At 36.8% G+C, this 27884-nt stretch overlaps 2 protein-coding genes across 11 annotated transcripts in view; one reads left to right on the top strand and one right to left on the bottom strand.

Annotated features, from left to right (window-relative positions):
- The window catches only part of SACS (sacsin molecular chaperone), a 64736-nt gene extending 43420 nt beyond the window's left edge, over window positions 1–21316 (top strand). For 2 of the 3 annotated variants that reach the window (XM_065830822.2, XM_071804196.1), the window contains 4 exons: window positions 697–2179; window positions 4617–4708; window positions 7179–7205; window positions 8539–21316. In XM_065830822.2, coding sequence (XP_065686894.2) covers window positions 697–2179; window positions 4617–4708; window positions 7179–7205; window positions 8539–20099 — 13163 coding nt within the window. In that variant the 3' untranslated portion in view covers window positions 20100–21316. The remainder of the gene's footprint in view (window positions 1–696; window positions 2180–4616; window positions 4709–7178; window positions 7206–8538) is intronic. The other variant, XM_065830814.2, reaches the window with a different exon arrangement.
- A 2605-nt stretch (window positions 21317–23921) lies between these two features.
- The window catches only part of SGCG (sarcoglycan gamma), a 129283-nt gene continuing 125320 nt past the window's right edge, over window positions 23922–27884 (bottom strand). For all 8 annotated transcript variants that reach the window (XM_071804207.1, XM_071804215.1, XM_071804209.1 and 5 more), the window contains one exon: window positions 23922–27676. In XM_071804207.1, the coding sequence (XP_071660308.1) occupies window positions 27503–27676 (174 nt within the window). In that variant the 3' untranslated portion in view covers window positions 23922–27502. The remainder of the gene's footprint in view (window positions 27677–27884) is intronic.

The following is a 27884-nucleotide window of genomic DNA, read 5'->3' as shown; positions in this document are numbered from 1 at the left end:
TTTACATTTTAGATAGTCCATACTTTTTCACAAGCTGGTAGTATTAAGTCTTGAAACCTATTATTCTGTCAAAATGCTTTACTGCTATGCAGAGGAACCATATAGTGTAAACTGCCTGGAGTCTATGTAGTAATTATAATAGTACAGGGTAAGAGGCAAATTTTTGCCAAAATAACATTTTTAACTTGTGAAGTGAGTTTAAGACACAAGATGTATTTTTTCACAATATTTTATATAGCAGAGCATAATTTAAACGTTCATTAATATGTTCAGTGATTTGATAATTTTTGGAATTTATGCTTTTAAATGTACACAATTACTGTTTGCAAACCTTCAAAGTCTGCAAAGTATGAATGTAATAGAATACATCTTTAGTAAATTAAATTGTGTTTTTTTCCTGAAAATATTGTAAATATAAAAAGCATAGAGTTGAAAAAAAATACACTTCTTGTTGCTCACTGTTTGCTAAAATTCAAGTAGGTGAATGACTATTTATATATTTAATTGCAGAAGAGGGATGTGCTTTTTTCTTCCTGTCAATAAGCACTGAACTATGTGTTATCAGAATTATACTAGGTTCATCACAATTGTGTAACATTTGTTTTTCTTGCCGTTTTAAAGTTTGTTCTGTAAGACTGTAATTGAAAAGTATATTGTCATAGGGTTATTAATGGTTGTTGGTTTTTATGTATACAGATGTCCCAAGTATTTTCAGTGGTGACCAGATTGGAATGCTTGATCCCCATCAAACCCTTTTTGGACCTCATGAATCAGGCCAGTGTTGGAATCTAAAAGAAGACAGCAAGGAAATCAATGAACTTACAGACCAGTTTGCACCGTTCATTGGTGTATTTGGCAGCACTAAAGAAACCTTTAAGAATGGAAACTTTCCTGGTACCTTTTTTCGTTTCCCACTTCGTCTGCAGCCTTCCCAACTGAGCAGCAATGTTTATGACAAACAGAAGGTTTTGGAGCTGTTTGAATCCTTCAGAGCAGATGCAGACACAGTGTTGCTCTTCTTGAAGAGCGTTCAGGATGTTTCATTGCATGTTAGGGAAGCTGATGGAATTGAGAGACTGATTTTCAGAGTAACTGCTAGTGAGAACAAGGCCTTGAAACATGAAAGACCCAATTCTATCAAAATCTTAGGAACTGCAATAAATCAGTATTGTAAGAGAGTTCCAAGCAATAGCATAACATGTGTGACCTACCATGTAAATATAGTTGTAGAAGATGAGAGTGTTAAGGATGCACAGAAAACATCTTGGTTAGTATGTAATTGTGTAGGTGGTCGAGGCATGTGTACTGAACTGGATTGTTTAGCTGATGACTTGAAATTTGTTCCTACTATTGGAATAGCCATGTCTTTGTCAGCTAATGGGACAGAAGAAGGAGCCATAGCAGATTTTTCAGGAAGAGCATTTTGTTTTCTGCCTTTGCCTCCAGGTGAAGAAAGCAAAACTGGACTCCCAGTTCATGTTAGTGGTTTCTTTGGTCTCACAGACAATAGGAGGAGTATCAAATGGCGAGAGTTGGATCAATGGAGAGATCCAGCAGCTTTGTGGAATGATCTTCTTGTGGTGAATATAGTGCCAAAGGCATATACCACGCTTATTTCGGAAGCAATCAAACGAATGGAGACTGAAAAGAATTCGGATTTTCCGTTGTCAGCTGAAAGGATTTATAGGTTATGGCCTGATGAGAGCAAAATCAGGGTACCTTGGAAACCAATTGTAGTACCTCTCTTTAAAGAGCTGCTCCAGCATACAGTTATTTACTCAATGAGTAATCAGTGGATAAAGGTGGAACAGGTGCACTTTTCTGAAATGGATGAGAGTTTGGAGTACACACAGTCTGTTCTCAACTACCTCCAGAATACAGGGAAGCAGATTGCCAAGGTACCAGCAAATATTGCTAGTGCAGTGCATCTTACTATTTCTACTACTAAAGCTGTGAAAAAAGTGACTCCTGCTGTGGTACGGCAAGTACTAAGGAAATCTGGACACAGTGGGCCTGCTGAAGAAAAGCTTCATCTTTTAGAATTCGTGCTTTCTGATGGAGTCTACAGTGAACTGATTGGATTGGAGCTGTTGCCATTACAAAATGGAAATTTTATTCCTTTTTCCTCATCTGTATCAGAACAGGATGTAGTTTACATAACCTCAAAAGAATATCCCAGGTATACTTAATATTTTAAATACTGCTTTTTTTAGATTAAATGCTAAAAGAGAACTTCAGATTGTTATTTGCTTATTGGGAAACAAGATGATATGCAGCAGCCTGTAATATAATGAAATAATGCACAGATAAAACTCGTTTTTCTGTGTGTATGCACATGTTTGTGTGCATATGTCTCATTTGAAAAGTTTGACAGCTACTTGCCATTATTGTGTGCATATGTCTCATTTGAAAAGTTTGACAGCTACTTGCCATTATAACTTTATAAAAAATCATGGGATCCAGGCTTTAGGGGAGTACCTCAAGATGTATTTCAAATTGGCTTTCTTCTGAGAATTATAAATAGGAGAAGGTTAGAAACTTGCATACTAGGAAGTGCATTAAATTAGATAATGATAAATGCTTTTATTAAACTTAAAACTTGAGATTACTTGGGTTTTTTTATTTTAATATAACACAGTTTCAGTGAAGGCTTTAGTATTAATACTAAACACTTGCTGCTTTTAGGAAGTAAGTAGATACTACCATGGAAAGAAGTTGGCTTGTCTTCTACATTTGCTTTCCCTTTGGTCTTTTTAGTCTCTCTCCAATAATTTATTTTCCCTTGCTTATTTCACAGCTGCATCAATATTCCAATTGGGTTCGCATTTCTTTTGCCAAAAAAGCTTGCACGGGCACTGGGCGGGGAATAGGAAAAAGCAGGGTAGCCGGAATAAGTGACCTTTGGGTCACTGGGAAGAAAGCATGACTACTGCTTTTTATGTCTGTACTGGGTTATGCACGTATAGAAGATCTCTTAAATCTGGACCCTCCTCCAAGCAGTCTCTGACGAGGTACTTCCTGAAGTCAGTCAGACACACTGGATGTCCTACCTGTAGCTGTTCTTAGTGATGAAGTGTTACCTGTATGCATGGTCACAACCACCCTTCCTCTCCTTTCCCTCAAAGTTCCACTAGTTTTCAGATGCTCAACTTGAGAGAATATGACACTTGGCATGTGTTTTGCTGCTTTTACTGCCCTATGGACTGGTTATAAGGGAAGTAGGGGCGGGTTGGTGCCAATATAGATATTATTAAGGTAAGAAGTGCTCCATACATAAATTGTGGTTTGAATTTATGTATACACAGCATATCTTCACAAAAAGCAGTTGGATGCAGGTAACTGGTCTCCCATGTTGCTTGAGAGGAGTTTCTTTTCTTTTTTTTTTTTTCAGGTCTGCTACTTATCTTTTTCTATTATATTCTAAACCCACCATCTTTCTTGTTCTAGACAATGATGCAGCTAATTTATCAGGGGATTGACACTACTCAGAGCCTGTGATTCTAGTGTCTTCTTTAAAAATTTCTCTGGTGTCTGTTGTGAGATGATTCATCTTTTCCTATTTTTTCACTTTGTTAAGCCGGTACACTAATATCAAAAACATTCCCACAAAGACTAACAGATCACAGCCCTGCTTCAGACTAGTCATAAGACACTATTTGGGGAATTTAATTATACCACTAATGGACTTAGTTTGTTTAGTCTTGTAAAACTGATACAAAAGCATGCTATACAAGGCATAAATCTACTTGATAGCTATGATAATACAGAAATTTGAAATAGTAATGCTTTATTTTCCTCTATTCTTCCCTACAGTAATTATTTTAAGTTCTAATTTTATAAATATGATAAATGACTTATGCTAGATGTTTTAAAACACTTTCAGCATAAGAGTTTGACTCTTTGTGTATTCAAATTTGGAGTCTGCTTAAAAAGCTGAAATAAGGTCTTACAAATTTCTTTCTGTTAACACTTGTGGGAGAATAAGAAAGATTCCATGTTGATTTACATATAACTGACGTGCCTGCTCTCAGAGTTTAACTGGATAGTTATTTTTGATTTCAGGAGGACCAAAGCCCTAAAAAAACTGTTTAAAGTGCTAACAGAAAGGGGAGGGATGGGCAGGATGAGACTGACTCTTGCCTATGATAGTCTTAACCACTCTCTGCAGATCTTTTGGGATACATAGATCTGCATGAAGTCCTGGAACTACGTGTTGTATTTTTTGTATGCTTTTAAATAGAATCTTTATGAGACATAGAATAGTAGGCACTATTTTACCTCTTTTTTTTGGTTAGAATACAAATAGATGAAAATAGTTTTCTAATCCCAATTTTTCTATCAAAAGAAAACTTGCTTAGTGCTGCTTTGAAAAGAAGAGTAGTTGGAAAAACTGGTTGCTTACTACTCTCCACTTCTAAATGTATGATTTTCTTATTTATAAGAAAAACGCCCACTGAAAGCCCAATTCTGCATATGTAAGCAATTGCTTTGCATGCGACTGTCTTACCATGATGATTACTGTGCTGATAATTTCTATGCAGCAACATAAATAAATTAGATGCTTTGCTAAAGCATGTTCTGGGGTTTTTTGTTTTCCTTTTTTATGATGTGCTTAGATCACTCTTTCCTGGGCTGGAAGGAAGGTTACTTTCTGATGACCTGAAGCCTGAGGTCCTCGCTGCTTTGAAAGAAGCTGCCAAAAGCCGAGGTAATATGTCTCTTGTGTTCTCATACAGTGAAACAGATTGCTAATGGTTGAACAGACTAATTCTAAACTCAAGTTCAAAGTAATGTTTTTTTGAAATGGAGTTCACATAAATAAGTTGGTAATCTAAAAAAATATTTAACATATGATAGACTGTTGTTTGAATTGGAAATCACACAAATGAAAACTATAAATGAGCAAAAATGCGAAAGCAAGGGAAGAAGGATGAAAATGTACAATAAAATAATAGATATTCACTTAGTAAACATACATTGAAGGTTCAGTAATTTTGTGCAAATAGTATTCCTCCACTTAAGACAGTCTGAATAATATTTTGCCTTCGTAGTATCTGCACATGCAGCAGTTATGTCATGGTTTTAGTATTATGAATCATCTTTTATCTCAGTATCACAAGTGTTCAAATCAGTGCATTTTTAAAAAATCAGATGAAACTAGCTTAAGCATCTAGCCTCAAACATGCTGTAGACCATATAATTTCATCCAGTGTTCCCTGAGTCTTAATTCATAGCTTATGGTTGTGTCAATGTGGGCCTACTGGAATACTTCCAGTCATGACCAAAATGATTGGTGAAGTTTGCATCTGTAGATAAGATGCTTATTAAGACAATATTTTTGCCTTTTTTTTCTACTTGGAGTTTCTATTCACCTTTCCACTGTTGCATTTCATTATGCATTCGATTGGTGAATTTGAAGTCTGAAGTCTCAGAAGTCCTTTCATGTAAACACAATTTGCAAACAAGTCACTCTTCAGCTGATTTTAAAATAGTATATGGTGAGCAATTTTACTCTTAAATGCCTAGAAAATGTACTTTTGAGAAAAAGATCCTTGTCTCTTGTTTTTAAATTGCTCAGTGTATCAGAATTTTTGTTCAGACTGAAGACGTTAGAACCAGACATAGAATAGTCTGAATCATTGTGTTGACTTGGTTTTCTTGATACCCTTCATCATGGTCTTCATTCAGTTGCAGTCTCTTTTTCCTCAGTCTATGTTGTGACCCCTTTTCCGCCTTCGATCTTTTATATGTTCTGTTTATTATTCTCTCTGTTAAGTTGGAAACCCCCTCCTTTTTCCGTTGTTTGATCATTACATCATTATCAAAAATAATAAAAAAATAGGGTAATTCTGAGGCCATTCAGTGATAAATTTTTAAAGTATGGTAAAAGATCTATGAAAAGATTGTAAGAATTGGGAGTGACTTATTGCACAGTGTAAACAGTGTAGATATTTAAATAATATTAATTGTATAGAAGATAACGCAATCAGTGCTGGAACTGTCATTCAATATGAAGAACAGCAAGTCTGAAACTGCTATAAAGAAAAACTTCGTTCTAAAAAGCAGAATTGTCAAAGCCTTATTGCCATATCTAGGATAGAACAATAAAGAACTATTGTTTACTCTAGTAGTAGTTGCTGAGACTTTAAAAGAACAGAAATACACAGGGATCAAGACAGCCATAGTGAGATTAAATGGATGAAAAATTGTTTATAAGCCAGGAATGCTAGCTTTGAAAAATGCCTTTTCCTTGTGATGATACCTTAAACTGACTTTTAAGATGTATTGTCTAGGGAATTTCCTCCAAGTGAACATCACAAAGCTGTCCAAAACCATGCTTAAATTAAAAAAAAATCAGAGCAAACCAACCAAAACAAAATACAGGTTTCATACACTATATACTTGAATACATCTTAAACAGAAAAAGAGGTGTGACTGAAATGAAAAAACCTTGTATATTCATAGAGCAATCCCTTGCTGAGTTGTAGGACATTCTTTCATTTCTGGCCTTGGTCTCTGGCTTGCAACAAAGTCTATCTGGTCTTTTTAGTTCCTGGGATGATTTTTGGTCACATTTAAGGTCTTGCTTCTGACTTGCTTATTCCTCTGGCAGTTTCTTTGAACATTTTTCTAGGTACTTGTTCTTGCTGCTCATTGATTTGAACAACATTTTTTTAGTAAATGAATATGACAAAGTATAATTCTTCTATATCTTCTAGAAATGCCTAAGGACTTTTAGATAATCCATTGCAAGATTGTAGTGGCCTACTTTTCATTCTACCTCCTCCTAAATTGTTCTCCATTCTATGGTTTTGCATAATCATAAAGCAGAACTACAGTACCATCAGAGTTGTGTGTTATTAATAAATAATGAGTATTAGAGGGGTTTGGGGCAGGTTTTGAAACCTGCCCTGTCAAGAACTTTTCTTATATAGCTGTAGAAATTGTATCAGAGAGATTCCTGATACAGTTGCAGAAATAAACAATTTCTTGTATTATTTCTTTGAGAAGATGGGATGCAATTTTTTTCTATTGTGTTGTACAAAGACAACCAGATCTCATTTTTTCTCTCCTAAAATGCCTACTGTATTTTTCTAGTTAATAACTGTTTTTATATCTAGTGTATTAATGTGTAACTCACAAGACTATTACTAAAAATAGATTTGATTATATTCTAGCCCAACAGCTTCTCTGGGGATTTTCAGGTATGGTTATTAACTGAAGATGTACTGGTTTGGATTGAAGCTTGATATTTGTGTGAATTTGATGATTAGCTATTCTCTTTACCCCAGCTTTCTTGTAAACAAAACTTGCCAAATAGATCTGCCGAAAGATAGATACCGAAGATAATTAGGAAAAGAGTTCTAAACACAGTTGAGGGGAAAATGCACATTGATGAAAGAAGCCTTGTACTTATGTTACACAGAAATGATCATTATTTTCATTGTTTTAAAATATGTTTTTAATAAATTGCCATGCCATAGGAAGATTTCCAGTATTTTCAGATCACATGTATAGATTTTCAAACAGTATTTCTAAAGTTCTGTAATGGGATTTAAGCTTAGCTTATCAGTAGATTCTGCTCTTGCTGGCCCGCTGCTGCAAATATTTCTTACTTCCACAAGGCTGCTGTGTTTCCCTGTGTTTTCTGTTCAGTAGAACTAACAATGTGTAGGTCCGTAGGCATGAACTGAAACAGTTTGGTTTTTTTCTGAAGGATGCCTTACTACCAATTTGTAGCAGAGCAGGGACAGTAGGTAATATCTTTAATTGGACTGTTGCTATCTAGATGGAAGAAAGATCTGAAATCCAAATATATGTCTTGCTTCCATTTGTGTAATTGTTTTTGATGTTGGGAGGTAGTGGTATTTTTATATTCTATGCTATTTTCATACTCCCAGACATCTTGTAGTTTTAAAGTATAAGCTGTCTAAATCATAGAATCATTTTGGTTGGAAGAGACCCTTAAGATCATGGAGTCCAACCATAAGCTAATCATGATAATTAAGACATGAAAGTTAATATCTGTTCTTTTAATGAAGATTTTAATAATAAGAATAAAAGCATATACTTCTAAACTTAGTTTCAGCCTGCCTTGTACAACCAAGTTTTGTTGCTTGTCAGTTTTGCAATTATAGACAAACAAATAATGGACTAGATTCTTGTTTACTGCTAGGCAAATAAGTGGTGTAAAGAATCAACCAAACAAAAAAATGTTTGAAGCTTCTACTTTGATTGTAAATCAGTAGTTGCTATGTATGCCTGAGAACTTGTGTCAAACTAACAAATGCAATAACATATTGATGATTTTCAATTTGTTTTTATTTTCATACTAATATGGAATGTATTCACTTGTCATTAACTCCTAAGAGCCAGTGGAGTTGGTATTTGCATTTCTATTTAACAAACATTTTTTTTCCACAAAAAGAAAAGGCAGGGCACAAGTTAAATTCCTCCCCTTGGCCCACAAGCAAAAGCACTTCGTTACGTAACTCTGCTCTGTGATTTTCATGGCTTGCCCTTTTGCTGTAATTTCAGGAAGGCCGTGCACTCAGCTGCAGCTTCTGAATCCAGAAAGATTTGCCCGCCTGATTAAAGAAGTTATGAATAGCACATGGCCTGGCAGAGACATGGTGGTACAGTGGTATCCAGGTTTGGAAGACAAAAATCACCCTTCAGTTTCCTGGCTTAAGATGGTCTGGAAGAACCTATATATACATTTTTCTGATGACTTGAGTGTGTTTGATGACATGCCACTTATCCCCAAGATGCTGCTGGAGGAAAACCAAACATCAGTGGAACTGGTTAGATTTAGGAATCCATCACCTATCATTCTGGAAGACGAATCTGAGACTCAGCTCCCGGAATATTTAGCTGATATTATTCAGAAAGTTGGTGGAGTTGTACTTAAGAAACTGGATATTTCTATCCAACATCCACTTATAAAAAAATATGTACATCCACCATTGCCAAGTGCTGTTTTACAAATAATGGACAAAATGTCTTTACAGAAGCTATGCAGTCAGGTTGCATCGTTCCCGTCAACACATAAAGATGCTCTTAGGGCATTCTTAGCTAGTTTAACTGATGCAAGTGAAAAAGAGAAAAGAATTATTCAGGAATTACCAATATTTAAAAAAATTGAAAAATCATCTGATGAAAGTGTCCCTGTTTTTACTGGGCTAAAAGGTAGTAAGGTATTACACCACACTGCCAAAATTCCTCCTGGTGTAAGATTTTCTGTGCCAATAATTGACAGCAGTGATGAAGCTACTATTCGCTTAGCTAACCTGTTGAAAATAGAACAGCTAAAGAGCACAGATTGCTTGAAGTTTGTTATAGAAGACATAAGAAGTGATTTTTATTCATATGATGAAACAACACAGATAATGCAATGGATTCTTGAAAATCTGACTTTTCTGAAAAATGAGAATACAGATGTGATAGATTGGCTGACATCACTAAAGTTTATTAAGATTTCACAGGAAAAGATAATGTCAGCAAATGAACTCTTTGATCCTGAGGTAGAACTTCTGCAGGATTTGTTTTATGCTGAGGAGGAAATTTGCTTCCCCCCTGTTATTTTTACATCTTCAGATATTCTTCATTCTCTGAGACAAATAGGCTTAAAAAATGAGGCTAATCTTGAGGAAAGTGATATTATAAGAGTGGCAAATAAAATTGAAAGTTTGCATGCTAACTCCAACACCAATCATGATTTACTGTTAAGAAAAGCCAGAACTCTCTTGATGATTTTGAACAAAAACCATACTCTGCTTCACTCATCTGAAACAAAAACTGTGCTGAAAAAAATCAAATGGATTCCTGCATGTAAGGAAAGACCTCCAAATTATCCAGGATCCCTAGTTTGGAAAGGAGATACTTGTAATCTGTGTTCACCACCAGAAATGTGTGAAATATCTCATGCAATTTTAGTTGGTTCATCAGTTCCTCTTGTGGAAAATGTGCTGTTGGATACAGCTAAAGCCCTTGGCATCTCCACCAAGCCCAGCATAAAAGCAGTCTTAAAACATTTCAAGGTGGTGGTTGATTGGCATGGTTCTAAAACCTTCAGCGATGAGGACTATTATCAATTTCAGCATATCTTGCTTGAGATTTATGGATTTATGCATGATCATCTAGAAGAAGGCAAAGAAGCTTTCAAAACCCTGAAATTTCCCTGGGTTTGGACGGGCAAAACATTCTGTTCCCTCTCACAAGCAGTAATAAAGTCAGTACCTGACCTTGATCTGCAGCCTTATCTACATTATGTACCAAAAACGATGGCAAAGTTTCACCAGTTGTTTAAATGTTGTGGTTCAATTGAGCAGTTAACACCAGATCACGTTTCTATGGTCATTCAGAAAATATATCTAAAAAGTGAGCAGTCTCTCTCAGAACAAGAGAGTAAACAAAATCTTCACATTATGTTGAGCATCATCAGGTGGTTGTACAGCAATCAGATTCCTGCTAGTCTGCATACGCCGATGCCGCTCTACAGTGGGAAACTTCCTTATAAGCTTGCAATGAGGCCAATTCATGAGTGCTGTTATTGTGATATCAAAGTTGATGACTTAAATGATTTGATTGAAGATTCTGTTGAACCAATAATTTTGGTGCATGAAGACATACCAATGAAAACCGCTGAGTGGTTAAATGTCCCGTGCCTTAGCACAAGATTGATTAATCCAGAAAATATGGGATTTGAGCAGTCTGGGCAAAGAGAGCCTCTGACTGTAAGAATTAAAAACATATTGGAAGAATACCCTTCCATTTCAGATATCTTTAAAGAGCTGCTTCAAAATGCTGATGACGCTAATGCAACGGAATGCAATTTCTTGATTGACATGAGAAGAAATATGGACATAAGAGAGAATCTTCTGGATCCAGGAATGGCAGCATGTCATGGTCCAGCTTTGTGGTCATTCAATAATTCTGAATTTTCTGACTCTGATTTCCTAAATATAACTCGATTAGGAGAGTCTTTAAAAAGGAGTGAAGTTGACAAAGTAGGAAAATTTGGACTGGGATTCAATTCTGTCTATCATATCACTGATGTTCCTATTATTTTGAGCCGGGAGTTCATGATTATGTTTGATCCAAATGTTAACCATATCAGTAAACATATTAGAGATAAATCTAATCCTGGGATCAAAATCAACTGGAGTAAACAACAGAAGAGGCTCCGAAAATTTCCCAATCAATTTAAGCCTTTTATAGGAGTTTTTGGTTGCCAGCTGCCACTGACTGTAGAATCTCCTTACAGCTACAAAGGAACGCTTTTCAGGCTGTCCTTTAGAACTCAGCAGGAAGCTAAAGTGAGTGAAGTCAGCAGCACATGTTACAATACAGCAGACATTTACTCTCTTGTGGATGAATTTAGCCTTTGTGGTCACAGACTGATAATATTTGCTCAGAGTGTAAATTCAATGGTTTTGAAATACTTGAAAATTGAGGCAGATGATCCTGGGATGGCACAAGATGTTGTCACTATAAAAAAAAATCTGTGTTCCTCCAAAGCCTTGACTGCTCCAAATGTATGTGTTTTAAAGGAAGCAGCTAAACTCATGAAGGTCTGCAGCAGCAGTAATAAAAAGCCTCCCACTGAAACACCAAAGTCCTCGTGTATCTTACAGATAGTAGTAGAGGAATTTCACCATGTATTTAGGCGGATTGCGGATTTACAGTCTCCACTTTTCAGAGGTACAGAAGATGATCCTGCTTCTCTATTTGAAATGGCTAAATCAGGACAGATTAAAAGATCAGCCGATGAATTACCACAGAAGACAGTAGATTCAACAACATGGCTTATATGTTCTTGCATGGACACTGGAGATGCTTTAAAATTTTCATTGCATGAAAGTGGACGAAGACTAGGTCTTGTTCCCTGTGGTGGAGTAGCAGTGTTGCTGTCTGAAACCCAGGATCAAAAGTGGATTGTGAAACCTAATTGCAACAACATAGGTGAAATATTCTGCTATTTACCTCTACGAATAAAAACAGGCTTACCTCTTCATATAAATGGCTGCTTTGCAGTTACTTCAAATCGGAAAGAGATCTGGAAAACAGATACTAAAGGAAGATGGAATACAGTATTCATGAGGCATGTTATTGTAAAAGCTTACATAGAAGCACTTTGTGTTCTACGTGACATGGCAATCAATGGAGAGCTAATTGACTACAGTTACTGTGCAGTGTGGCCAGATCCTGATTCAGTTCATGATGATTTTTCTATTATTTGTCAAGGGTTTTATGAAGACATAGCTCATATGAAAAGCAAAGAAGGGATCAAAGTGTTTTCTGATGGTTCCTCTTGGGTTTCCATGAAGCATGTAAGGTTTTTAGATGACTCCATTCTGAAACGACCAGATGTTGGACCGTCAGCCTTTAAGATCTTTCTGAAGTACCTTAAAAAAACTGGTTCCAAAAATCTGTGTGCTGTAGATCTCCCATCCTGGGTAAAGACAGGATTTGAAGAAGCAGGATGCAAATACATATTATTGGAGAATACTTTCTCTGAGAAACAGTTCTTTTCTGAAGTATTTTTCCCCAATGTTCAGGAGATTGATGCAGAACTGCGTGATCCTTTGATGCGTTATGTTCTCAATGAAAAAGTTGAGGAGTTCTCAGGAATTCTTCGTGTTACTCCATGCATTCCCTGTTCATTGGATGGACATCCGTTAGTTACACCGTCAAGACTGATCCATCCTGAAGGAAGAGTTGCAAAGTTATATGATGCTGAAGATGGAAGATTTCCTTATGGCACCACTCAGGATTATCTTAATCCAGTTATTTTGGTTAAACTAGTTCAGTTGGGAATGGCTAAAGATGATATTTTATGGGAAGATCTAATAGAACGTGCAGAGTCAGTAGCTGAGATTAACAAGATTGATCATACTGCAGCTTGTCTCAGAAGCAGTATTATATTGAGTCTTATTGATGAAAAACTGAAATCTAGGGACCCTAGAGCTAAAGAATTCGCTTCAAAATGTCAAACCATCCCTTTCCTTCCTTTCCTTAGCAAACCAGCAGGCTTCTCACTGCATTGGAAAGGCAGTGATTTTCAGCCCGAAGCCATGTTTTCAGCAACTGATCTTTTTACTGCTGATCATCAAGATATAGTTTGTCTAATAGAACCAATCCTTAATGAAAACTCCCACTCCTTTAAAGGTTGTGGTGCTTTGTCATTAGCTGTCAAAGAATTTTTGGGTTTACTGAAGAAACCAGCTGTTGATTTGGTCATAAATCAGTTAGAAGAAGTTGCAAAGTCATTTGATGGAATCACGTTATATCAGGAAAATATCACTAATGCTTGTTACAAATATCTACACGAAGCAATGTTACAGAATGAATCAACAAAAGCTATGATAATTGAACAACTGACAAACTGTAGCTTTATTCTGGTTGAGAATGTGTATGTTGATCCAACAAAAGTGTCTTTTCATTTGAATTTTGAAGCAGCACCCTATCTCTATCAGTTGCCTAATAAATATAAAAATAGTTTCCGTGAGCTATTTGAAAGTGTGGGTGTAAGACAGGCTTTTACAGTTGAAGATTTTGCTGTAGTTTTGGAACTAATAAATCAAGAAAGAGGGACCAAACAACTAACAGAAGACAACTTTCAGCTTTGCAGGAGAATAATCAGTGAAGGAATATGGGGCCTCATTAGAGAGAAGAAGCAGGAATTTTGTGAGAAAAAGTATGGTGGGATTCTGTTACCTGATACTCGTCTTGCACTTCTGCCTGCAAAATCTTTGTGTTACAATGACTGTCCCTGGATTAAAGTTAAAGACACAACTGTTAAATATTGTCATGGTGATATTCCAAGAGAAGTTGCAGTAAAGCTTGGAGCAATACCAAAACGCCATAAAGCTTTAGAAAGATATGCATCCAATATCTGCTTTACTACTCTTGGAACAGAATTTGGCCAGAAAGAAAAACTGACAAGTAGAATTAAAAGCATTCTTAATGCCTACCCTTCAGAAAAAGAAATGCTGAAAGAGCTCCTTCAGAATGCAGATGATGCAAAAGCTACGGAGATCTGTTTTGTGTTTGATCCTAGGCAGCATCCAGCTGATAGAATATTTGATGAGAAATGGGCACCACTTCAAGGACCAGCACTCTGTGTTTACAACAATCAGCCTTTCACAGAAGATGATATTAGAGGAATTCAGAACCTTGGAAAAGGTACGAAAGTAGGAAATCCCTGTAAAACTGGACAATATGGTATAGGTTTCAATTCTGTTTATCACATTACTGATTGCCCTTCTTTCATATCTGGCAATGATATACTTTGTATTTTTGATCCTCATGCTAGATATGCACCAGGTTCAACATCAACAAGTCCTGGCCGCATGTTTAGAGACTTAGATGCAGATTTCCGAACACAGTTCTCAGATGTACTGGACCTCTACTTAGGAAATCACTTTAAACTGGATAATTGCACAATGTTTAGGTTTCCTCTTCGAAATGGAGAAATGGCAAAAGTGTCAGAAATTTCGTCAGTTCCCTGCTCAGATAGAATGGTCCAAAATCTTTTAGATAAGCTGCGTACCGATGGAGCAGAACTCTTGATGTTTTTGAACCATATGGAAAAGATTTCTATTTGTGAGATAGAAAAGACAACAGGAGCCCTGAATGTGTTGTATTCTGTGCAAGGCAAAATCACCGATGGAGACCGACTGAAACGAAAGCAATTCCATGCGTCTGTAATTGACAGTGTAACTAAAAAAAAGCAGCTAAGTGAAATACCTGTGCAACAGATTACTTACACAATGGATACTGAGGACTCTGAAGGAAATCTTACAACTTGGTTAATTTGTAACAGGTCGGGCTTTTCTGCCATGGAAAAGGTTTCCAAAAGTGTGGTTTCAGCTCACAAGAATGAGGACATTACTCTTTTTCCACGTGGAGGGGTAGCAGCTTGCATTACTCATAATTACAAAAAACCCCACAGAGCATTCTGTTTCCTACCGTTATCATTGGAAACTGGATTACCTTTTCATGTCAATGGACACTTTGCTCTGGATTCTGCAAGAAGAAATCTATGGCGTGATGATAATGGTGTTGGAGTAAGAAGTGACTGGAATAGTAGCCTAATGACAGCGCTGATAGCACCGGCCTACGTTGAGCTGCTGCTTCAGCTGAAGAAACGGTATTTTCCAGGCACTGATCCTACAGTATCAGTGCTGCAAAACACACCTATTCATGTTGTGAAAGACACTTTAAAAAAATTTTTATCATTTTTTCCCGTTAATAGACTTGATATTCAGCCAGATTGGTATTGCTTAGTGAAAGCAGTTTACAGTTGCATTTATGAAGATTTGAAACGTCTTCTACCTGTTATGCGAGCTCCCAATATTGATGGTTCTGATTTGCATTCTGCTGTTATCATCACATGGGTTAACATGTCTACTGTGAACAAAGGCAGACCATTCTTTGACAATTTACTACAAGATGAGTTGCAACATCTCAAAAATACAGAATACAACATTACAACACGGAAGACAGTGGCTGAAAATGTTTACAGACTCAAGCATTTACTCTTAGAAATTGGATTTAATTTGGTATATAACTGTGATGAAACTGCAAATCTTTACCACTGTTTGGTAGATGCAGATATTCCTGTCACCTACGTGACACCTGCTGATGTACGATTATTTTTGATGACATTTTCTTTTCCAGACTCTAATTGCCACATTGGAAAGTTACCCTGTCGTCTTCAGCAGACAAATTTGAAACTCTTCCATAGTCTCAAACTTCTGGTTGACTACTGTTTTAAAGATGCAGAAGAAAATGAAATCCAAATTGAGGGCTTGCCACTCCTTCTTACCCTTGACAATGTTTTGCAAATTTTTGATTCAAAACGACCCAAGTTCTTAACAACATACCATGAACTGATTCCATCTCGCAAGGATCTCTTTATGAACACGTTGTATTTGAGATACAACAATATTTTACTTAGCAGCGAAGTAGCAAAAGTCTTTGATATCAGAAGTTTCTCTGAATTGTTATCATCTGTGTTGCCTAGAGAATATAAAACTAGAAATTGTATGAAATGGAAGGAAAACTTCGCAAGTGAATCTTGGCTTAAAAATGCCTGGCATTTTATTAGTGAGTCTATAAATGTTAAGGAAGAACAAGAAGATACGCAAGCAAAATTCGATGATGTTGTTGAAACTTTGAAGGACTGGACTTTGCTCCCAGGTGTAAGGTTTACTGTCTCAGCTAATCACCTTGTTGTGCCCGAGTGCGATGTTTTGCTGCCCCTCAGCATTATGCATATAGCTGTTTTTCCAAATGCTCAGAGTGATAAAGTCTTCCATGCTTTAATGAAAACAGGCTGTATCCAGCTGGCATTGAACAAAATTTGCTCCAAAGACAGTGCTTTAGTGCCTTTGTTGTCAGGATGTACAGCAAATATAGATAATCCTTCAAGCATTCTGAAAGCCATACAACACATGGTGCAGACGTCAGCTTTTAGGACTGAAAAGTTAGCAGAAAGTGACTTTGAGGCTCTCTTAATGTACTTCAATTGCAATTTATGTCATTTGACATCTCAGGAGGACATTAAAATTTTAAAGTCTCTTCCATGCTATAAATCGATTAGTGGCCGATACATCAGCATTTCAAAATATGGGATGTGTTACGTCCTCACAAAAAGCATCCCATCAGTAGAAGTAGACAGATGGACACAGTCGACTTCATCAGCTTTTCTTGAAGAGAAGGTTCATTTGACAGATTTGTATACTCTGCTTGGCTGTGTCTCTGTGGATGATCTTGAAGTGTACTTGAAACATCTTTTGCCAAAAATTGAAAGTCTGTCTTACGATGCAAAATTAGAACACTTGATCTACTTAAAGAATCGGCTAACTAGCATTGAAGAAACCTCAGAAATGAAAGAACAGCTGTTTGAAAAGCTTGAAAGCATTTTGATCATTCATGATGCAAGCAATAGATTAAAACCTGCAAAATATTTTTATGACAGGACTGTAAAAGTCTTTGAAGTTATGCTTCCTGAAAAACTCTTTATACCTCAAGACTTTTTTAAGAAACTGGAGCAACTTACAAAACCAAAAAATCCGGCTGCATTCCTTCCATCATGGGTAACTTTTCTACGACATATCGGATTGAAATTCATCATTTCACAGCAACAGTTATTGCAATTTGCTAAGGAGATCAGCATGCGAGCAAATACAGAAAACTGGTCTAAAGAAACACTACAGAATACTGTCGACGTCCTCCTTCATCACATCTTTCAAGAAAGAACTGACCTTTTCTCAGGAAATTTTCTGAAAGAATTGTCATTAATTCCTTTCCTGTGCCCTGAACGAGCTCCAGCAGAATTTGTCAGATTCCATCCTCAGTATCAAGAAGTTAATGGGACACTTCCTCTTATACGATTCAATGGGGCGCAGGTGAATCCCAAATTCAAACAGTCTGATGTGTTGCAGTTGCTTTGGACTTCGTGTCCCATTCTTCCTGAAAAAGCAACACCTTTAAGCATCAAAGAGCAAGAGGGAAGCAGTCTTGGTGCGCAAGAACAACTTGAGCAAGTTTTAACTATGCTAAATGTTAATTTGGACCCTCCCCTGGACAAAGTTATCAATAACTGCAGGAACATATGCAATATAACAACTTTGGATGAGGACATGGTGAAAACTAGGGCCAAGGTCCTAAGAAGCATTTATGAATTTCTTAGTACAGAGAAAAGAGAATTCCGCTTTCAGCTTCGAGGAGTTTCTTTTGTAATGGTGGAAGAAGGTTGGAAGCTCCTTAAGCCTGAAGAAGTGGTAATAAACCTTGAGTATGAATCTGACTTTAAACCTTATCTTTACAAGCTTCCTTTAGAACTTGGCACTTTCCATCAGTTATTTAAGCATTTGGGTACTGAAGATATTATTTCAACAAAGCAGTATGTTGAAGTTCTAGGTCGCATATTCAAGAACTCTGAAGGAAAGCAATTGGATCCTAATGAAATGCGCACAGTTAAAAGAGTAGTTTCTGGCCTGTTCAAAAGTCTTCAGAATGATTCTGTCAAGGTTCGGAATGACCTTGAGAATATGAGGGATTTTGCCCTTTACCTTCCCAGTCAAGATGGTAGGTTGGTAAAGTCTAGTATCTTAGTTTTTGATGATGCACCCCACTACAAAAGCAGAATCCAGGGTAACATTGGTGTGCAAATGCTTGTCGATCTTAGCCAGTGTTACTTAGGCAAAGACCATGGTTTCCACACTAAATTGATAATGTTATTCCCTCAGAAGTTGCGGCCTCGCTTACTTAGCAGTATTCTTGAAGAACAGTTGGATGAAGAGTCCCCCAAAATTTGTCAGTTTGGAGCCTTATGTTCTTTGCAGGGAAGGTTACAGTTACTGTTGTCTTCAGAACAGTTCATCACAGGACTCATTAGGATCATGAAGCATGAAAACGACAATGCTTTCTTAGCTAATGAAGAAAAAGCAGTAAGACTTTGCAAAGCTTTGCGAGAAGGTTTGAAAGTTTCCTGTTTTGAGAAGTTGCAAACAACATTAAGAGTTAAAGGTTTTGCTCCTATTCCTCACAGCAAAAGTGAAACGTTTGCATTCCTGAAGAGATACGGAAATGCAGTAATATTGCTTTACATACAGCATTCTGACAGCAAAGACATAAATTTCCTGTTAGCATTAGCAATGACCTTAAAATCTGCAACTGACAACTTGATTTCTGATACCTCGTATTTAATTGCCATGCTGGGTTGTAATGATATTTACCGGATCAGTGAGAAGCTTGACAGTTTAGGAGTGAAGTATGACTCTTCTGAGCCATCAAAACTTGAACTACCAACACCTGGCACCCCTATACCAGCTGAAATTCACTATACACTTCTTATGGATCCAATGAATGTATTTTATCCTGGTGAATATGTCGGTTACCTTGTCGATGCTGAAGGTGGTGATATATATGGATCATACCAACCAACCTATACCTATGCAATCATTGTACAAGAAGTAGAAAGAGAAGATGGTGAAAGTCACAGTTTTCTAGGGAAGATTTACCAGATTGATATTGGGTATAGTGAATATAAAATAGTGAGCTCTCTTGACTTGTACAAATTTTCAAGACCGGAGGAAAGCTCTCAAAGCAGGGATAGCACACCTTCCACCCCAACCAGTCCTACAGAATTTCCGGCACATGGACCGAGGATGATTCCACCTCTCTTCACTGGTAGAGAGAGCCACAAACCAGTGCCCTCAAAACATCACTCTCCAAAAAAGATAAAGTCAAACTCATTGCCAGAAATACTAAGAGAAGTGACATCTGTGATTGAACAGGCTTGGAAGCTTCCAGAATCTGAAAGAAAAAAGATTATTAGGAGGCTGTATCTTAAATGGCATCCAGATAAAAATGCAGAGAATCTTGATATAGCTAATGAAGTTTTCAAACATCTACAGAATGAGATTAACAGGCTGGAAAAACAGGCCTTCATGGATCAAAATATGGACAGAGCCTCAAGAAGGCCATTTTCATCTTCAGCTTCTCGATTCCAGTCAGATAAATTTTCATTTCAGAGATTTTATACTTCATGGAATCAAGAAGCAACAAGCCACAAATCTGAAAGGCAACAGTATAAAGAAAAGTGTCCATCTTCCACAGGGCCATCTTACTCGCAACGCTTTTTTGTCCCACCTACCTTCAGGTCTGTTGGCAATCCCGTAGAGGCACGTCGGTGGCTTAGGCAGGCCCGAGCTAACTTCTCAGCTGCAAGAAATGACCTTCATAAAAACGCCAATGAATGGGTCTGCTTTAAGTGCTACCTTTCTACTAAATTAGCCTTGATTGCAGCTGACTATGCTGTGAAGGGCAAATCAGACAAAGACGTAAAACCGGCAGCCCTTGCTCAAAAAATAGAGGAGTACAGTCAACAACTTGAAGGTCTCACAAATGATGTACAGACATTGGAAGCTTACGGAGTAGACAGCTTAAAAACTAGGTATCCTGACTTACTTCCTTTCCCGCAGATTCCCAATGACAGGTTTACTTCAGAAGTTGCGATGAGAGTTATGGAATGTACTGCTTGCATCATAATAAAACTTGAAAACTTTATACAACAAAAATTGTAAGAGATTTGAAGAGGTCAGGGAACTGTTTTGTCAAGAGCTTGGGGATTTAATGTGATGGGATACAAATGCGATTGTGCAGGTTACTGAACATCCAAGAGGTTACACATTGCCAAGCAGTTTAGAAGCATAGTGCACAAAGGCGGATAGTACTGAAGTACTTAGAAGTGAAATTTATTTAAACAGGATTTTTTTAAAAACTGAGCCTACTCTATAAGCAAACTATAAACCATGAATATTTTTTAAAATTTGCAAGGAAACTGAGCTGCAAAAATTAGCTGTATGTACAACATTGTGATTAATTGGTGTATTATTGAACTGCACTTTACATAACCAAAGCTTAGCTTTCTGTTAGATGAAGTCTGTAATTATAACTCCTTATTAGATTTTATTTCATTTAATATAATATTTCCAAAACCATTATGTCCATTTTCAATGTACTAATCTTAAGACTGGAGATAGAATGAAATGGGAGGTGGGATGGAAATTAAAATAACTTTGGAGGTTATTGCTCCAAAGCATTTCTGTATTCTTTTGTGTTCTGTGGACATTCTGTCACTCAGTAATACTCTTATCAGCTGGATCTGATTATGAATTTGCTGCAGCATTACATTGTGAACATTTAAAGGAAAGTTTAGTACCTATGAACTGGTACTGTTATTTTCATGCTGAATAATGATACTTGACTTAACACGCAACTTCATGTCATGCATTGATTGCATTTACTGGGTTATAAAATAATTAAATATTTAATTTACTTTTTTTTTTTCTTTTTCCTAGAGCCTGTCATTTTTGTTTAGTGAATAATGCATGTGAATGATATAAAATTGGTGAACATTATTATATGGTGGTTTATGATTTTTTTTTTAAACACCAAAACTCAGTTTTCAGATGTCTAAATGCTTGACTTTTTTTTTTTTTTCCTGTGTCTGTGCCTTTGTGTGTGTACATATATACATATATTTTTCCACAAACAAACATTGATAAGAGTACAGTTCAGTAACCCATTTTTGGTGTACACTGAGCACTGGTTTTTGTTACATGTTTAAAGGTGCTGCAATGTAATGCTGTTTTTATTTTGTTGTTCACTACAGCCCCAGAGAAGTCTGATTTTTAGTTCCCACTCTTCTAGTTTGTAATACTTTTGGTAATGTCATGCAATATGTTCAACATTAGCTATTTGTAAAAAAATTTAAAAATAAAAAAATATGGAAGGATAATGCTATATGGAAGGATTTTTCTTTGCTGGATCAGACACATTTAACATAAACGTTAAAAGACTTTCCAGTGACATACTATCACAATGTTTACTTGACAGCACAGTGAAACTGTAATTCAACTTAAAATAAACAACAGTGAGCTTGCAGGGCTGATAAAACTGCAATAGTGTTGTAATCCCCAAGTAAAAAATCATGCTGAAGGCTTCTGCAGTTTTGTGCAGATTAGAAAGGGCTTGTTCCCTTCTGAAAAATCTTGCAAATTGTAGTGGGAAGAAATGTGATGTTTGGAAAACAATGCTGCTTCTCATTGCGAAGCCCTATTATTATTTCTGCTATGAAATATTAAGTGCCATACTTTTAATAAAGAAAAATGCAAACATGTTTCAGTTTAATGTGTTTTGGTTTTATAAAGGAGACCATATTTACCTATTATTTCAAGCCTTCTTTTACAAATACACAATCTCTTTTCAATTCATTCTAAAGAACTGTACAAATATTAAAATACTATTTAAAAGGAATTTTTTTTCTTGCAATAACAAATGTTTGCAGTTTTCTCTAAGAAATGGTATATTTTGCTGATTTTTTGCAATAATTAGCATGTAAGTAAAACAGAAATCCAAGTGTGCCATAAAATAAATCAGTTTAGTTAATTTCCAGTGTTTTTGAAACAGATTCCTTTGTGGCTCTTGGTGCATGAGGTCAGGTGAATAGTATTCAGGGCAAGCAAAATACTAACAAAAAGAAACCATTCTCATGTTTTTCAGTTTAAATGGAGCTAAAACATAAGGCAGCACATTAGCATGAAACGAAATAACAGAGGAGCAATGTGAACACTTTCCTGGTTGTAGGAGAGATCTTGAGGAAGGAAATTTTTAAGCACATATCTGTGTTTTCTAAGCAATTTATCTTGCCTTCCCAATATTATTACGAACCATTAAAATTACTGTGCAGAACTACTGAACTAGTTTGTTTTATTTTGTTTATTTTGCATATTTTGTTGGGTGCTGACACTGTGAGTAAGAAAATGGTCCCAGAAGCTAACGGTCTGAAGTAACTTTAAATATTGAACCAAAGTGAGCAAGAAAACCTGAATGACAGAGAAAAATTAATTTATTCTATTATTCCTGGGTTGATACTGTCAATCAGTTACAATAAAATTTACACATGGAGCAGAGACAGTCAAGAGTGGTATCTCAACTGGAAGTCTCTTATTTTTTCTTCTTATTTGCTTACCTCACTGTAGCAGCCCAAATAAAGAGGCCTTATGAGACCAGGAAGCCATATTGTGATAGAAATTGACTTTGTAAGTGCCCTTTAATCCCTATTTGAAAAGAAATAAATAAAGTGCTTAATTCATGCTTCCTTTTGGCTCAGCTGGGAGCCTTGGGCAGCGCCAAATCACATATTTGTTCCTAAGTTGGGCATAGCTCAGAGCAATGTGTGATGATTTCTAAGGGTCTGTAGAAGTAAATGTTAGTGTGTAGGTTCCACGAAAGTGCATGTTACAAGTAATTCTGCACATTACACAAGCTCACATGAGAGAACAGGTCTTTTCAGACAGTTATGTGTCGCAGTTACCTTCAACAGATGCCAGTAATGTGTCCAGGAAAAGCAGCTTCAGCAATGCTGGCTTCCAGGACCAGAGCTGTGTGACTTAGCGACGATCAGTGGAACAAGAAGCTGATTTAACTGTAGGTTTAGTAGCTTAAATCTAAGCAACTGCGGTTGTAACAAGCCTTGGCAGGTTTGTTACTATTTATGTTCTTGTGGAAGCTTCATATTTTTCCTCCAAACCAATGGCATTAGCATCTGTTCTAGAAAGCCTTGGTCACTTGCCTCAGCAATTAGTGACAAGAAAGAGACCTTTTTTTTTTACCTTTCTCTCGAGGAAATAGATTTTTGTGTAACCAATCACCAAAATAAATGGTTTGTTGTATGAAGAAATGCAATTTTGCATTATTTGTACTCAAAATATCATCAAAATAAAGTTACTATGGTGATCTGAAGGTTTTAAGAACTATTCGTATAAGGACTACATTCATTTGGTACTTGGGTTGCTTTAAATGAGGCTTTAATAAGATCTATTATAATCACTCCAGTTAAAGCAAAGGAGGGGTAGTATAAACTTTGAGATTTCCTGTTGCTATCTGAACACTTTGAGGATGGCTGGATTGGTTTTGTGGAACACGGGCAGAAGTAATAGTTCAAAAATAGTTAACCCTGACAGCCAAAGTAGACGATTCCATTGGAAGCAGCACACAGTTTTTGTCACAGAGAGGTGTTTGTCAATGAGTTTTTCATCAAAACGATTTATAGTTTCTTTGTTTTGCTTTCCAGATGATAAATTCAGGAGCACTGGCATAATTTTTGGCTTACTTTCACCTACTAGAGAGCAAGACAAAATAATTCTATATGTCCAATGAAACCTAACTGTAAAGCATTTTCTAAATTCTGGAAAGTAGATTTTTAGTTGGGGCCAAGATTTTAATATTTTTAAATAAAGTACATTTCACATTCTTAAGAGTGTTGGGAAGATAACTGTGTTTTAAAAATGAAAACATTCATTTAAGCTGTGTTTTGTTCTAACACAAAAGGAGAAGCAGACTTTTCAAAATGTATAAAGTTTATTCAAGAACTCAGTTTTCAGTTAATTCTTGCAATTTCCTTTTTCATAAAGCTATATAAAGACAAACAAAAGTCAATCCTAAAGCACTGTGGAATGGAAACAAAGATGGTTGTGTTCGGGCAGTCACCAATAAAGATTTACTATGATTTTGATATTTTTACTTTTCCAGTGTATAACAATCCCAACAAGAACTGCTGTAAATAGTTATTTTTGAGGGAAAAAAAATGCAAACACTACAGTTCACTGTGCTGGGTAGTGTTTTGTTTTGTTTTTTTCTCCATTTGGATAACACTCTTGAAAATAAACTAGAGAAGTGTGTATTCTCACTTTCCTGTGCCATAATCATCTGTTAATCTGTAACTAGTTACTAAAGTTCGATTCAATTTGAAACAGTAATTTTGGTGTATTGAAGAGAGATTGAAAGACATCCATATGGAGATGATCAGAAATGACAATTTAGTGGTATATGAACTATATTGAGATTAACGATTCAGATTACAACATCAGCTGATTACACTGGTAATTCTAGCATAAACTTTGTTTCTCCACTAACCACAACTAAAAGAAAGAATCCCAAAAATATTCTTCATTGACAAGAAGTTGCCATCCATAGTTTAAAAAAATCTGCACAACTTACATAATGCAACGCTATTTTCGATGTCAGTTTTGTAGCATGATGACAAGAAGAATGAAGTTTAAACAAAGAAGAGGGGGAAGATGGTGACTTGGATCACGGCTGCGCTGAGGATACAGCAGACCTGTTTAGTTTTTGGTGCTACTCATAATCCATCTGTGGACTGAGGCAAGTCCAAAATGATCATCTTCACCAGAAAGGCAGTAATTACTGCAATGTTTAACTGAGGTGCCATAATGCTCAGTGGTGTGCTGAGCCAGGGAACTGCACCCTGATTTTCCTAGCTGTATACCACAGCTTTGTAAAAATGTTAACTAAACCAGAGCGACTTCAATGCCAGAAATTGTAACAGAAGTGACTTTCATATACCTGGTAGTTTAGGGGTTAGGTTACTCTTGCGCTACAGGGAAAGTCTGGATTCAGTCCCTTGCTCTGTACTAACTGGCAAATCACATTTGAAAGTGTGCCTCCAAAACACAAGCTTGAAATGCATAACTTAAAATGCTGTTTCCATTGCCAGCATAATAAGCAGATTGTAACTAATGTACTTATTTACAATATCTGGCTAACATGTAGGGATTAGATTAGGTGAATGAATAGTTTGGTACCACATGGAAGTGGGCGCATGTTCCTTGATGTCACAAACATAGGTATGATGGCAATTGAAATGCCTTCGAAACTAGAATTCTCTAAGGACTGAGTCCCAGTTTTGCTGTTGTTCATCCATAAAAGACTGTAGATGTCACAGCCCTCCAGGTTACCTGTAGCAGCAGTTTTTAGATATCTGGCACATGCAATGGAATTTGCTGTCCTTTATTTTAATACACAGACTTTCTACCCAATAAATAAGCCAAGATTATTAATAATTTGGATTGTAAAGCCTTGCACATGGAGCTGGAACCACCTAAGCTGACTTCAAAGGAACGCTAAAGACATGTTTCTGTTTAAGTCTGTTTTGGCTGAGGGCTTAGCTGTAGAGACACAACTGAGAGAGATAGTTGTAGAATAGGGAGAGATCACTCTCTTTAGGGCCAACAGCCCTGGACTCACTCCTGAAGGTGAATGTCTAAGCCCAGGAAAAAGCAATTTCAGAAATGGAAGTGGTGTGGCTTTCTACTTTGCTCTTACGCAATATGTCACTAATCAGAGCGCTCTCCAAATAACATGGGACGCCTCCATTCACTTGCCTCCTTTGCCTGAAGGGACCCAAAAGCTCAGCTTAAGCATGTCTTCTACTTTTCCTATTGAAACTTTTCTAGTCTGCATTAATTGCTGAAGGCAACACCCTGCTAATGAAGGGCAATTTCAGCATTGTACGTTAGACTCGCTGGATAAATCGCAAAGGCAGCCCTTGAGGCAGGAACTACCCAGGAGTTTATTACTATAGCAGTGGATGCTGTTAACTGGGGGTCTTTCTCAACTCAGTATTTTGTGAGTATCTGGGATCACAACCGAGTGATGGTTTCTTTGCTTGTCCATCAGCGCTGAAGTAGCGAGTTTAAAAACCGGCATAGTCTTAGTCATCCTTTTGTTCTGATTCTTCTGCCTTAAGGATGATGGTTCTTTTCTCTAAAGGATGGAAATTCTGTTGTTTAATAACAATTATAGGTAAAATTTTTCCTGTAAATAGACACCAAGGCACTATGTGATAGTAGCTCCTACCTGGGCAATAATATCATCAAGTATATAGAAAACATCATCAAAGGAGTTAAAAACCCATGAGGTTTAAACAACAGACTACTAAATACAAATCCTGCTACCCAGAGATGTGCAAACAATTTATTTGTGTTCAGTGCAACACTGTACAGGGGAATGGGTCTCCAGTTGTGTTTCTCTACAAGGTCAATAAATGGTTTGTCAACTCTGGTGAGCATTTACTTTGTATCCAAACTCCTAATGTAAAAAATAACAGAGAGTAGTTTTACTCTCTCAGTTTGTGATGGAGTCCCACTCTGACAGGATCAGAAGTATCAGTCAACAGCTGCAGATGAAAATGAAATAATCCTCTTAATTGAATCTTGTGGGCTGTACAAAAGTATTTTTTCCCCACTGCCCGAACAGTTCCTGGTGTCAGACAATCTGGAGCCACAGTAAGGATTTTTTTTCTTTATACTTGTCCAGCTGGCAGAGCAAATTGCCTTGTTGAATTAGCGTGTCCTAAAATATAAAGGGGTTTAAATGAGCATGATGGTACAGGCAGTACAACAAACTATTGCTATTATAAAATGTGCTAACATATTTCTCTGTTGTATAGTGAACAGTTCCGAGACACAGGGAGGTGTAAATGACTCCCGGAGTTTTTTCTATTAGTTATTTTTATAGGAATCTCAGTAATAAGCAAATCAGCATATATGTTGCCAAATTAAAACAGAAAGCCATTAGCAAATAAACACCTTTTACACAGAACTTATACAAATCCACATTCTTCATATCTTGTGTTATTGCAAGAATGAAATTGCATAGACCATTTGCTGGCACTTTCTGAATTTCCCAAATAATGCTTTGTCTTAGCAAATAGTTCAAGTGGTTTCCTCCATTTAATTTCACCCACTAATGCAGTGTTTACATGTAGTGAGAGAAAAAAACCACACAGCTCAAAAATGTTAACAATGACATAATCATCTGACTGAATAACAGTTGAGCAAGGAAACATTTTCCTTTTATTATTTTTTATGCTCTCTGTAAGGCTGTTTTCAAAGTGTTACTGACAGAACATATAATTTGATTCAAGTCATTCTTCTGAAGTTGAAATGTCATTTGTGCTTCTTCCCCTTTCACCCTGTAGTCCAGAATTGTAGATACAGATTTGTTTCCTAAAGTGAAGTACTTTGTTTCTCAAATTATTGAAATTCTGCTTTCAGTAATTCGCGTCAGCAATCATATAAAACTTAGACTAGCAAGGGGGTGTGTGGCCTTTTCTGGTGCCTCACTGGCAGACACGGCTGTATTCTTGGCAAGTGGAGCCCACACCGGCCACTGACAAGTAGAGCTTTCCATCTGGACACACGCAGATTTCGTAGAGCCCCTGAGAAATCCCGGATCCACCCCTGGTACCCTCGGGCAGTTTGGGCAGTCGCACAGTTTCAGCATCAAGCAACAGCTGCATGGGAAAAAGCAGGATAAATGGGCTCATTAGAGATAATGATGCAATAGTGTGCCATAAAACAACTTGACTTTGTCTAGGCAGTGGTTTAAGAATAGCCTTCTGCCCAGACTTGTTATATACAAAGCTGGTCTGAGGTTTAGGCTTGGCAGACACTGGAACACAGGAGAGGGATAAGCTGGTGCCCATCTTCTTCCTCAGCAGA

The sequence above is a fragment of the Patagioenas fasciata genome, chromosome 1, assembly GCF_037038585.1.
Source record: "Patagioenas fasciata isolate bPatFas1 chromosome 1, bPatFas1.hap1, whole genome shotgun sequence".
Lineage (NCBI taxonomy): Eukaryota > Metazoa > Chordata > Aves > Columbiformes > Columbidae > Patagioenas > Patagioenas fasciata.
The sequence above is the reverse complement of the archived record's forward strand: the minus strand, read 5'-3'. Positions and strand labels throughout refer to the sequence as shown.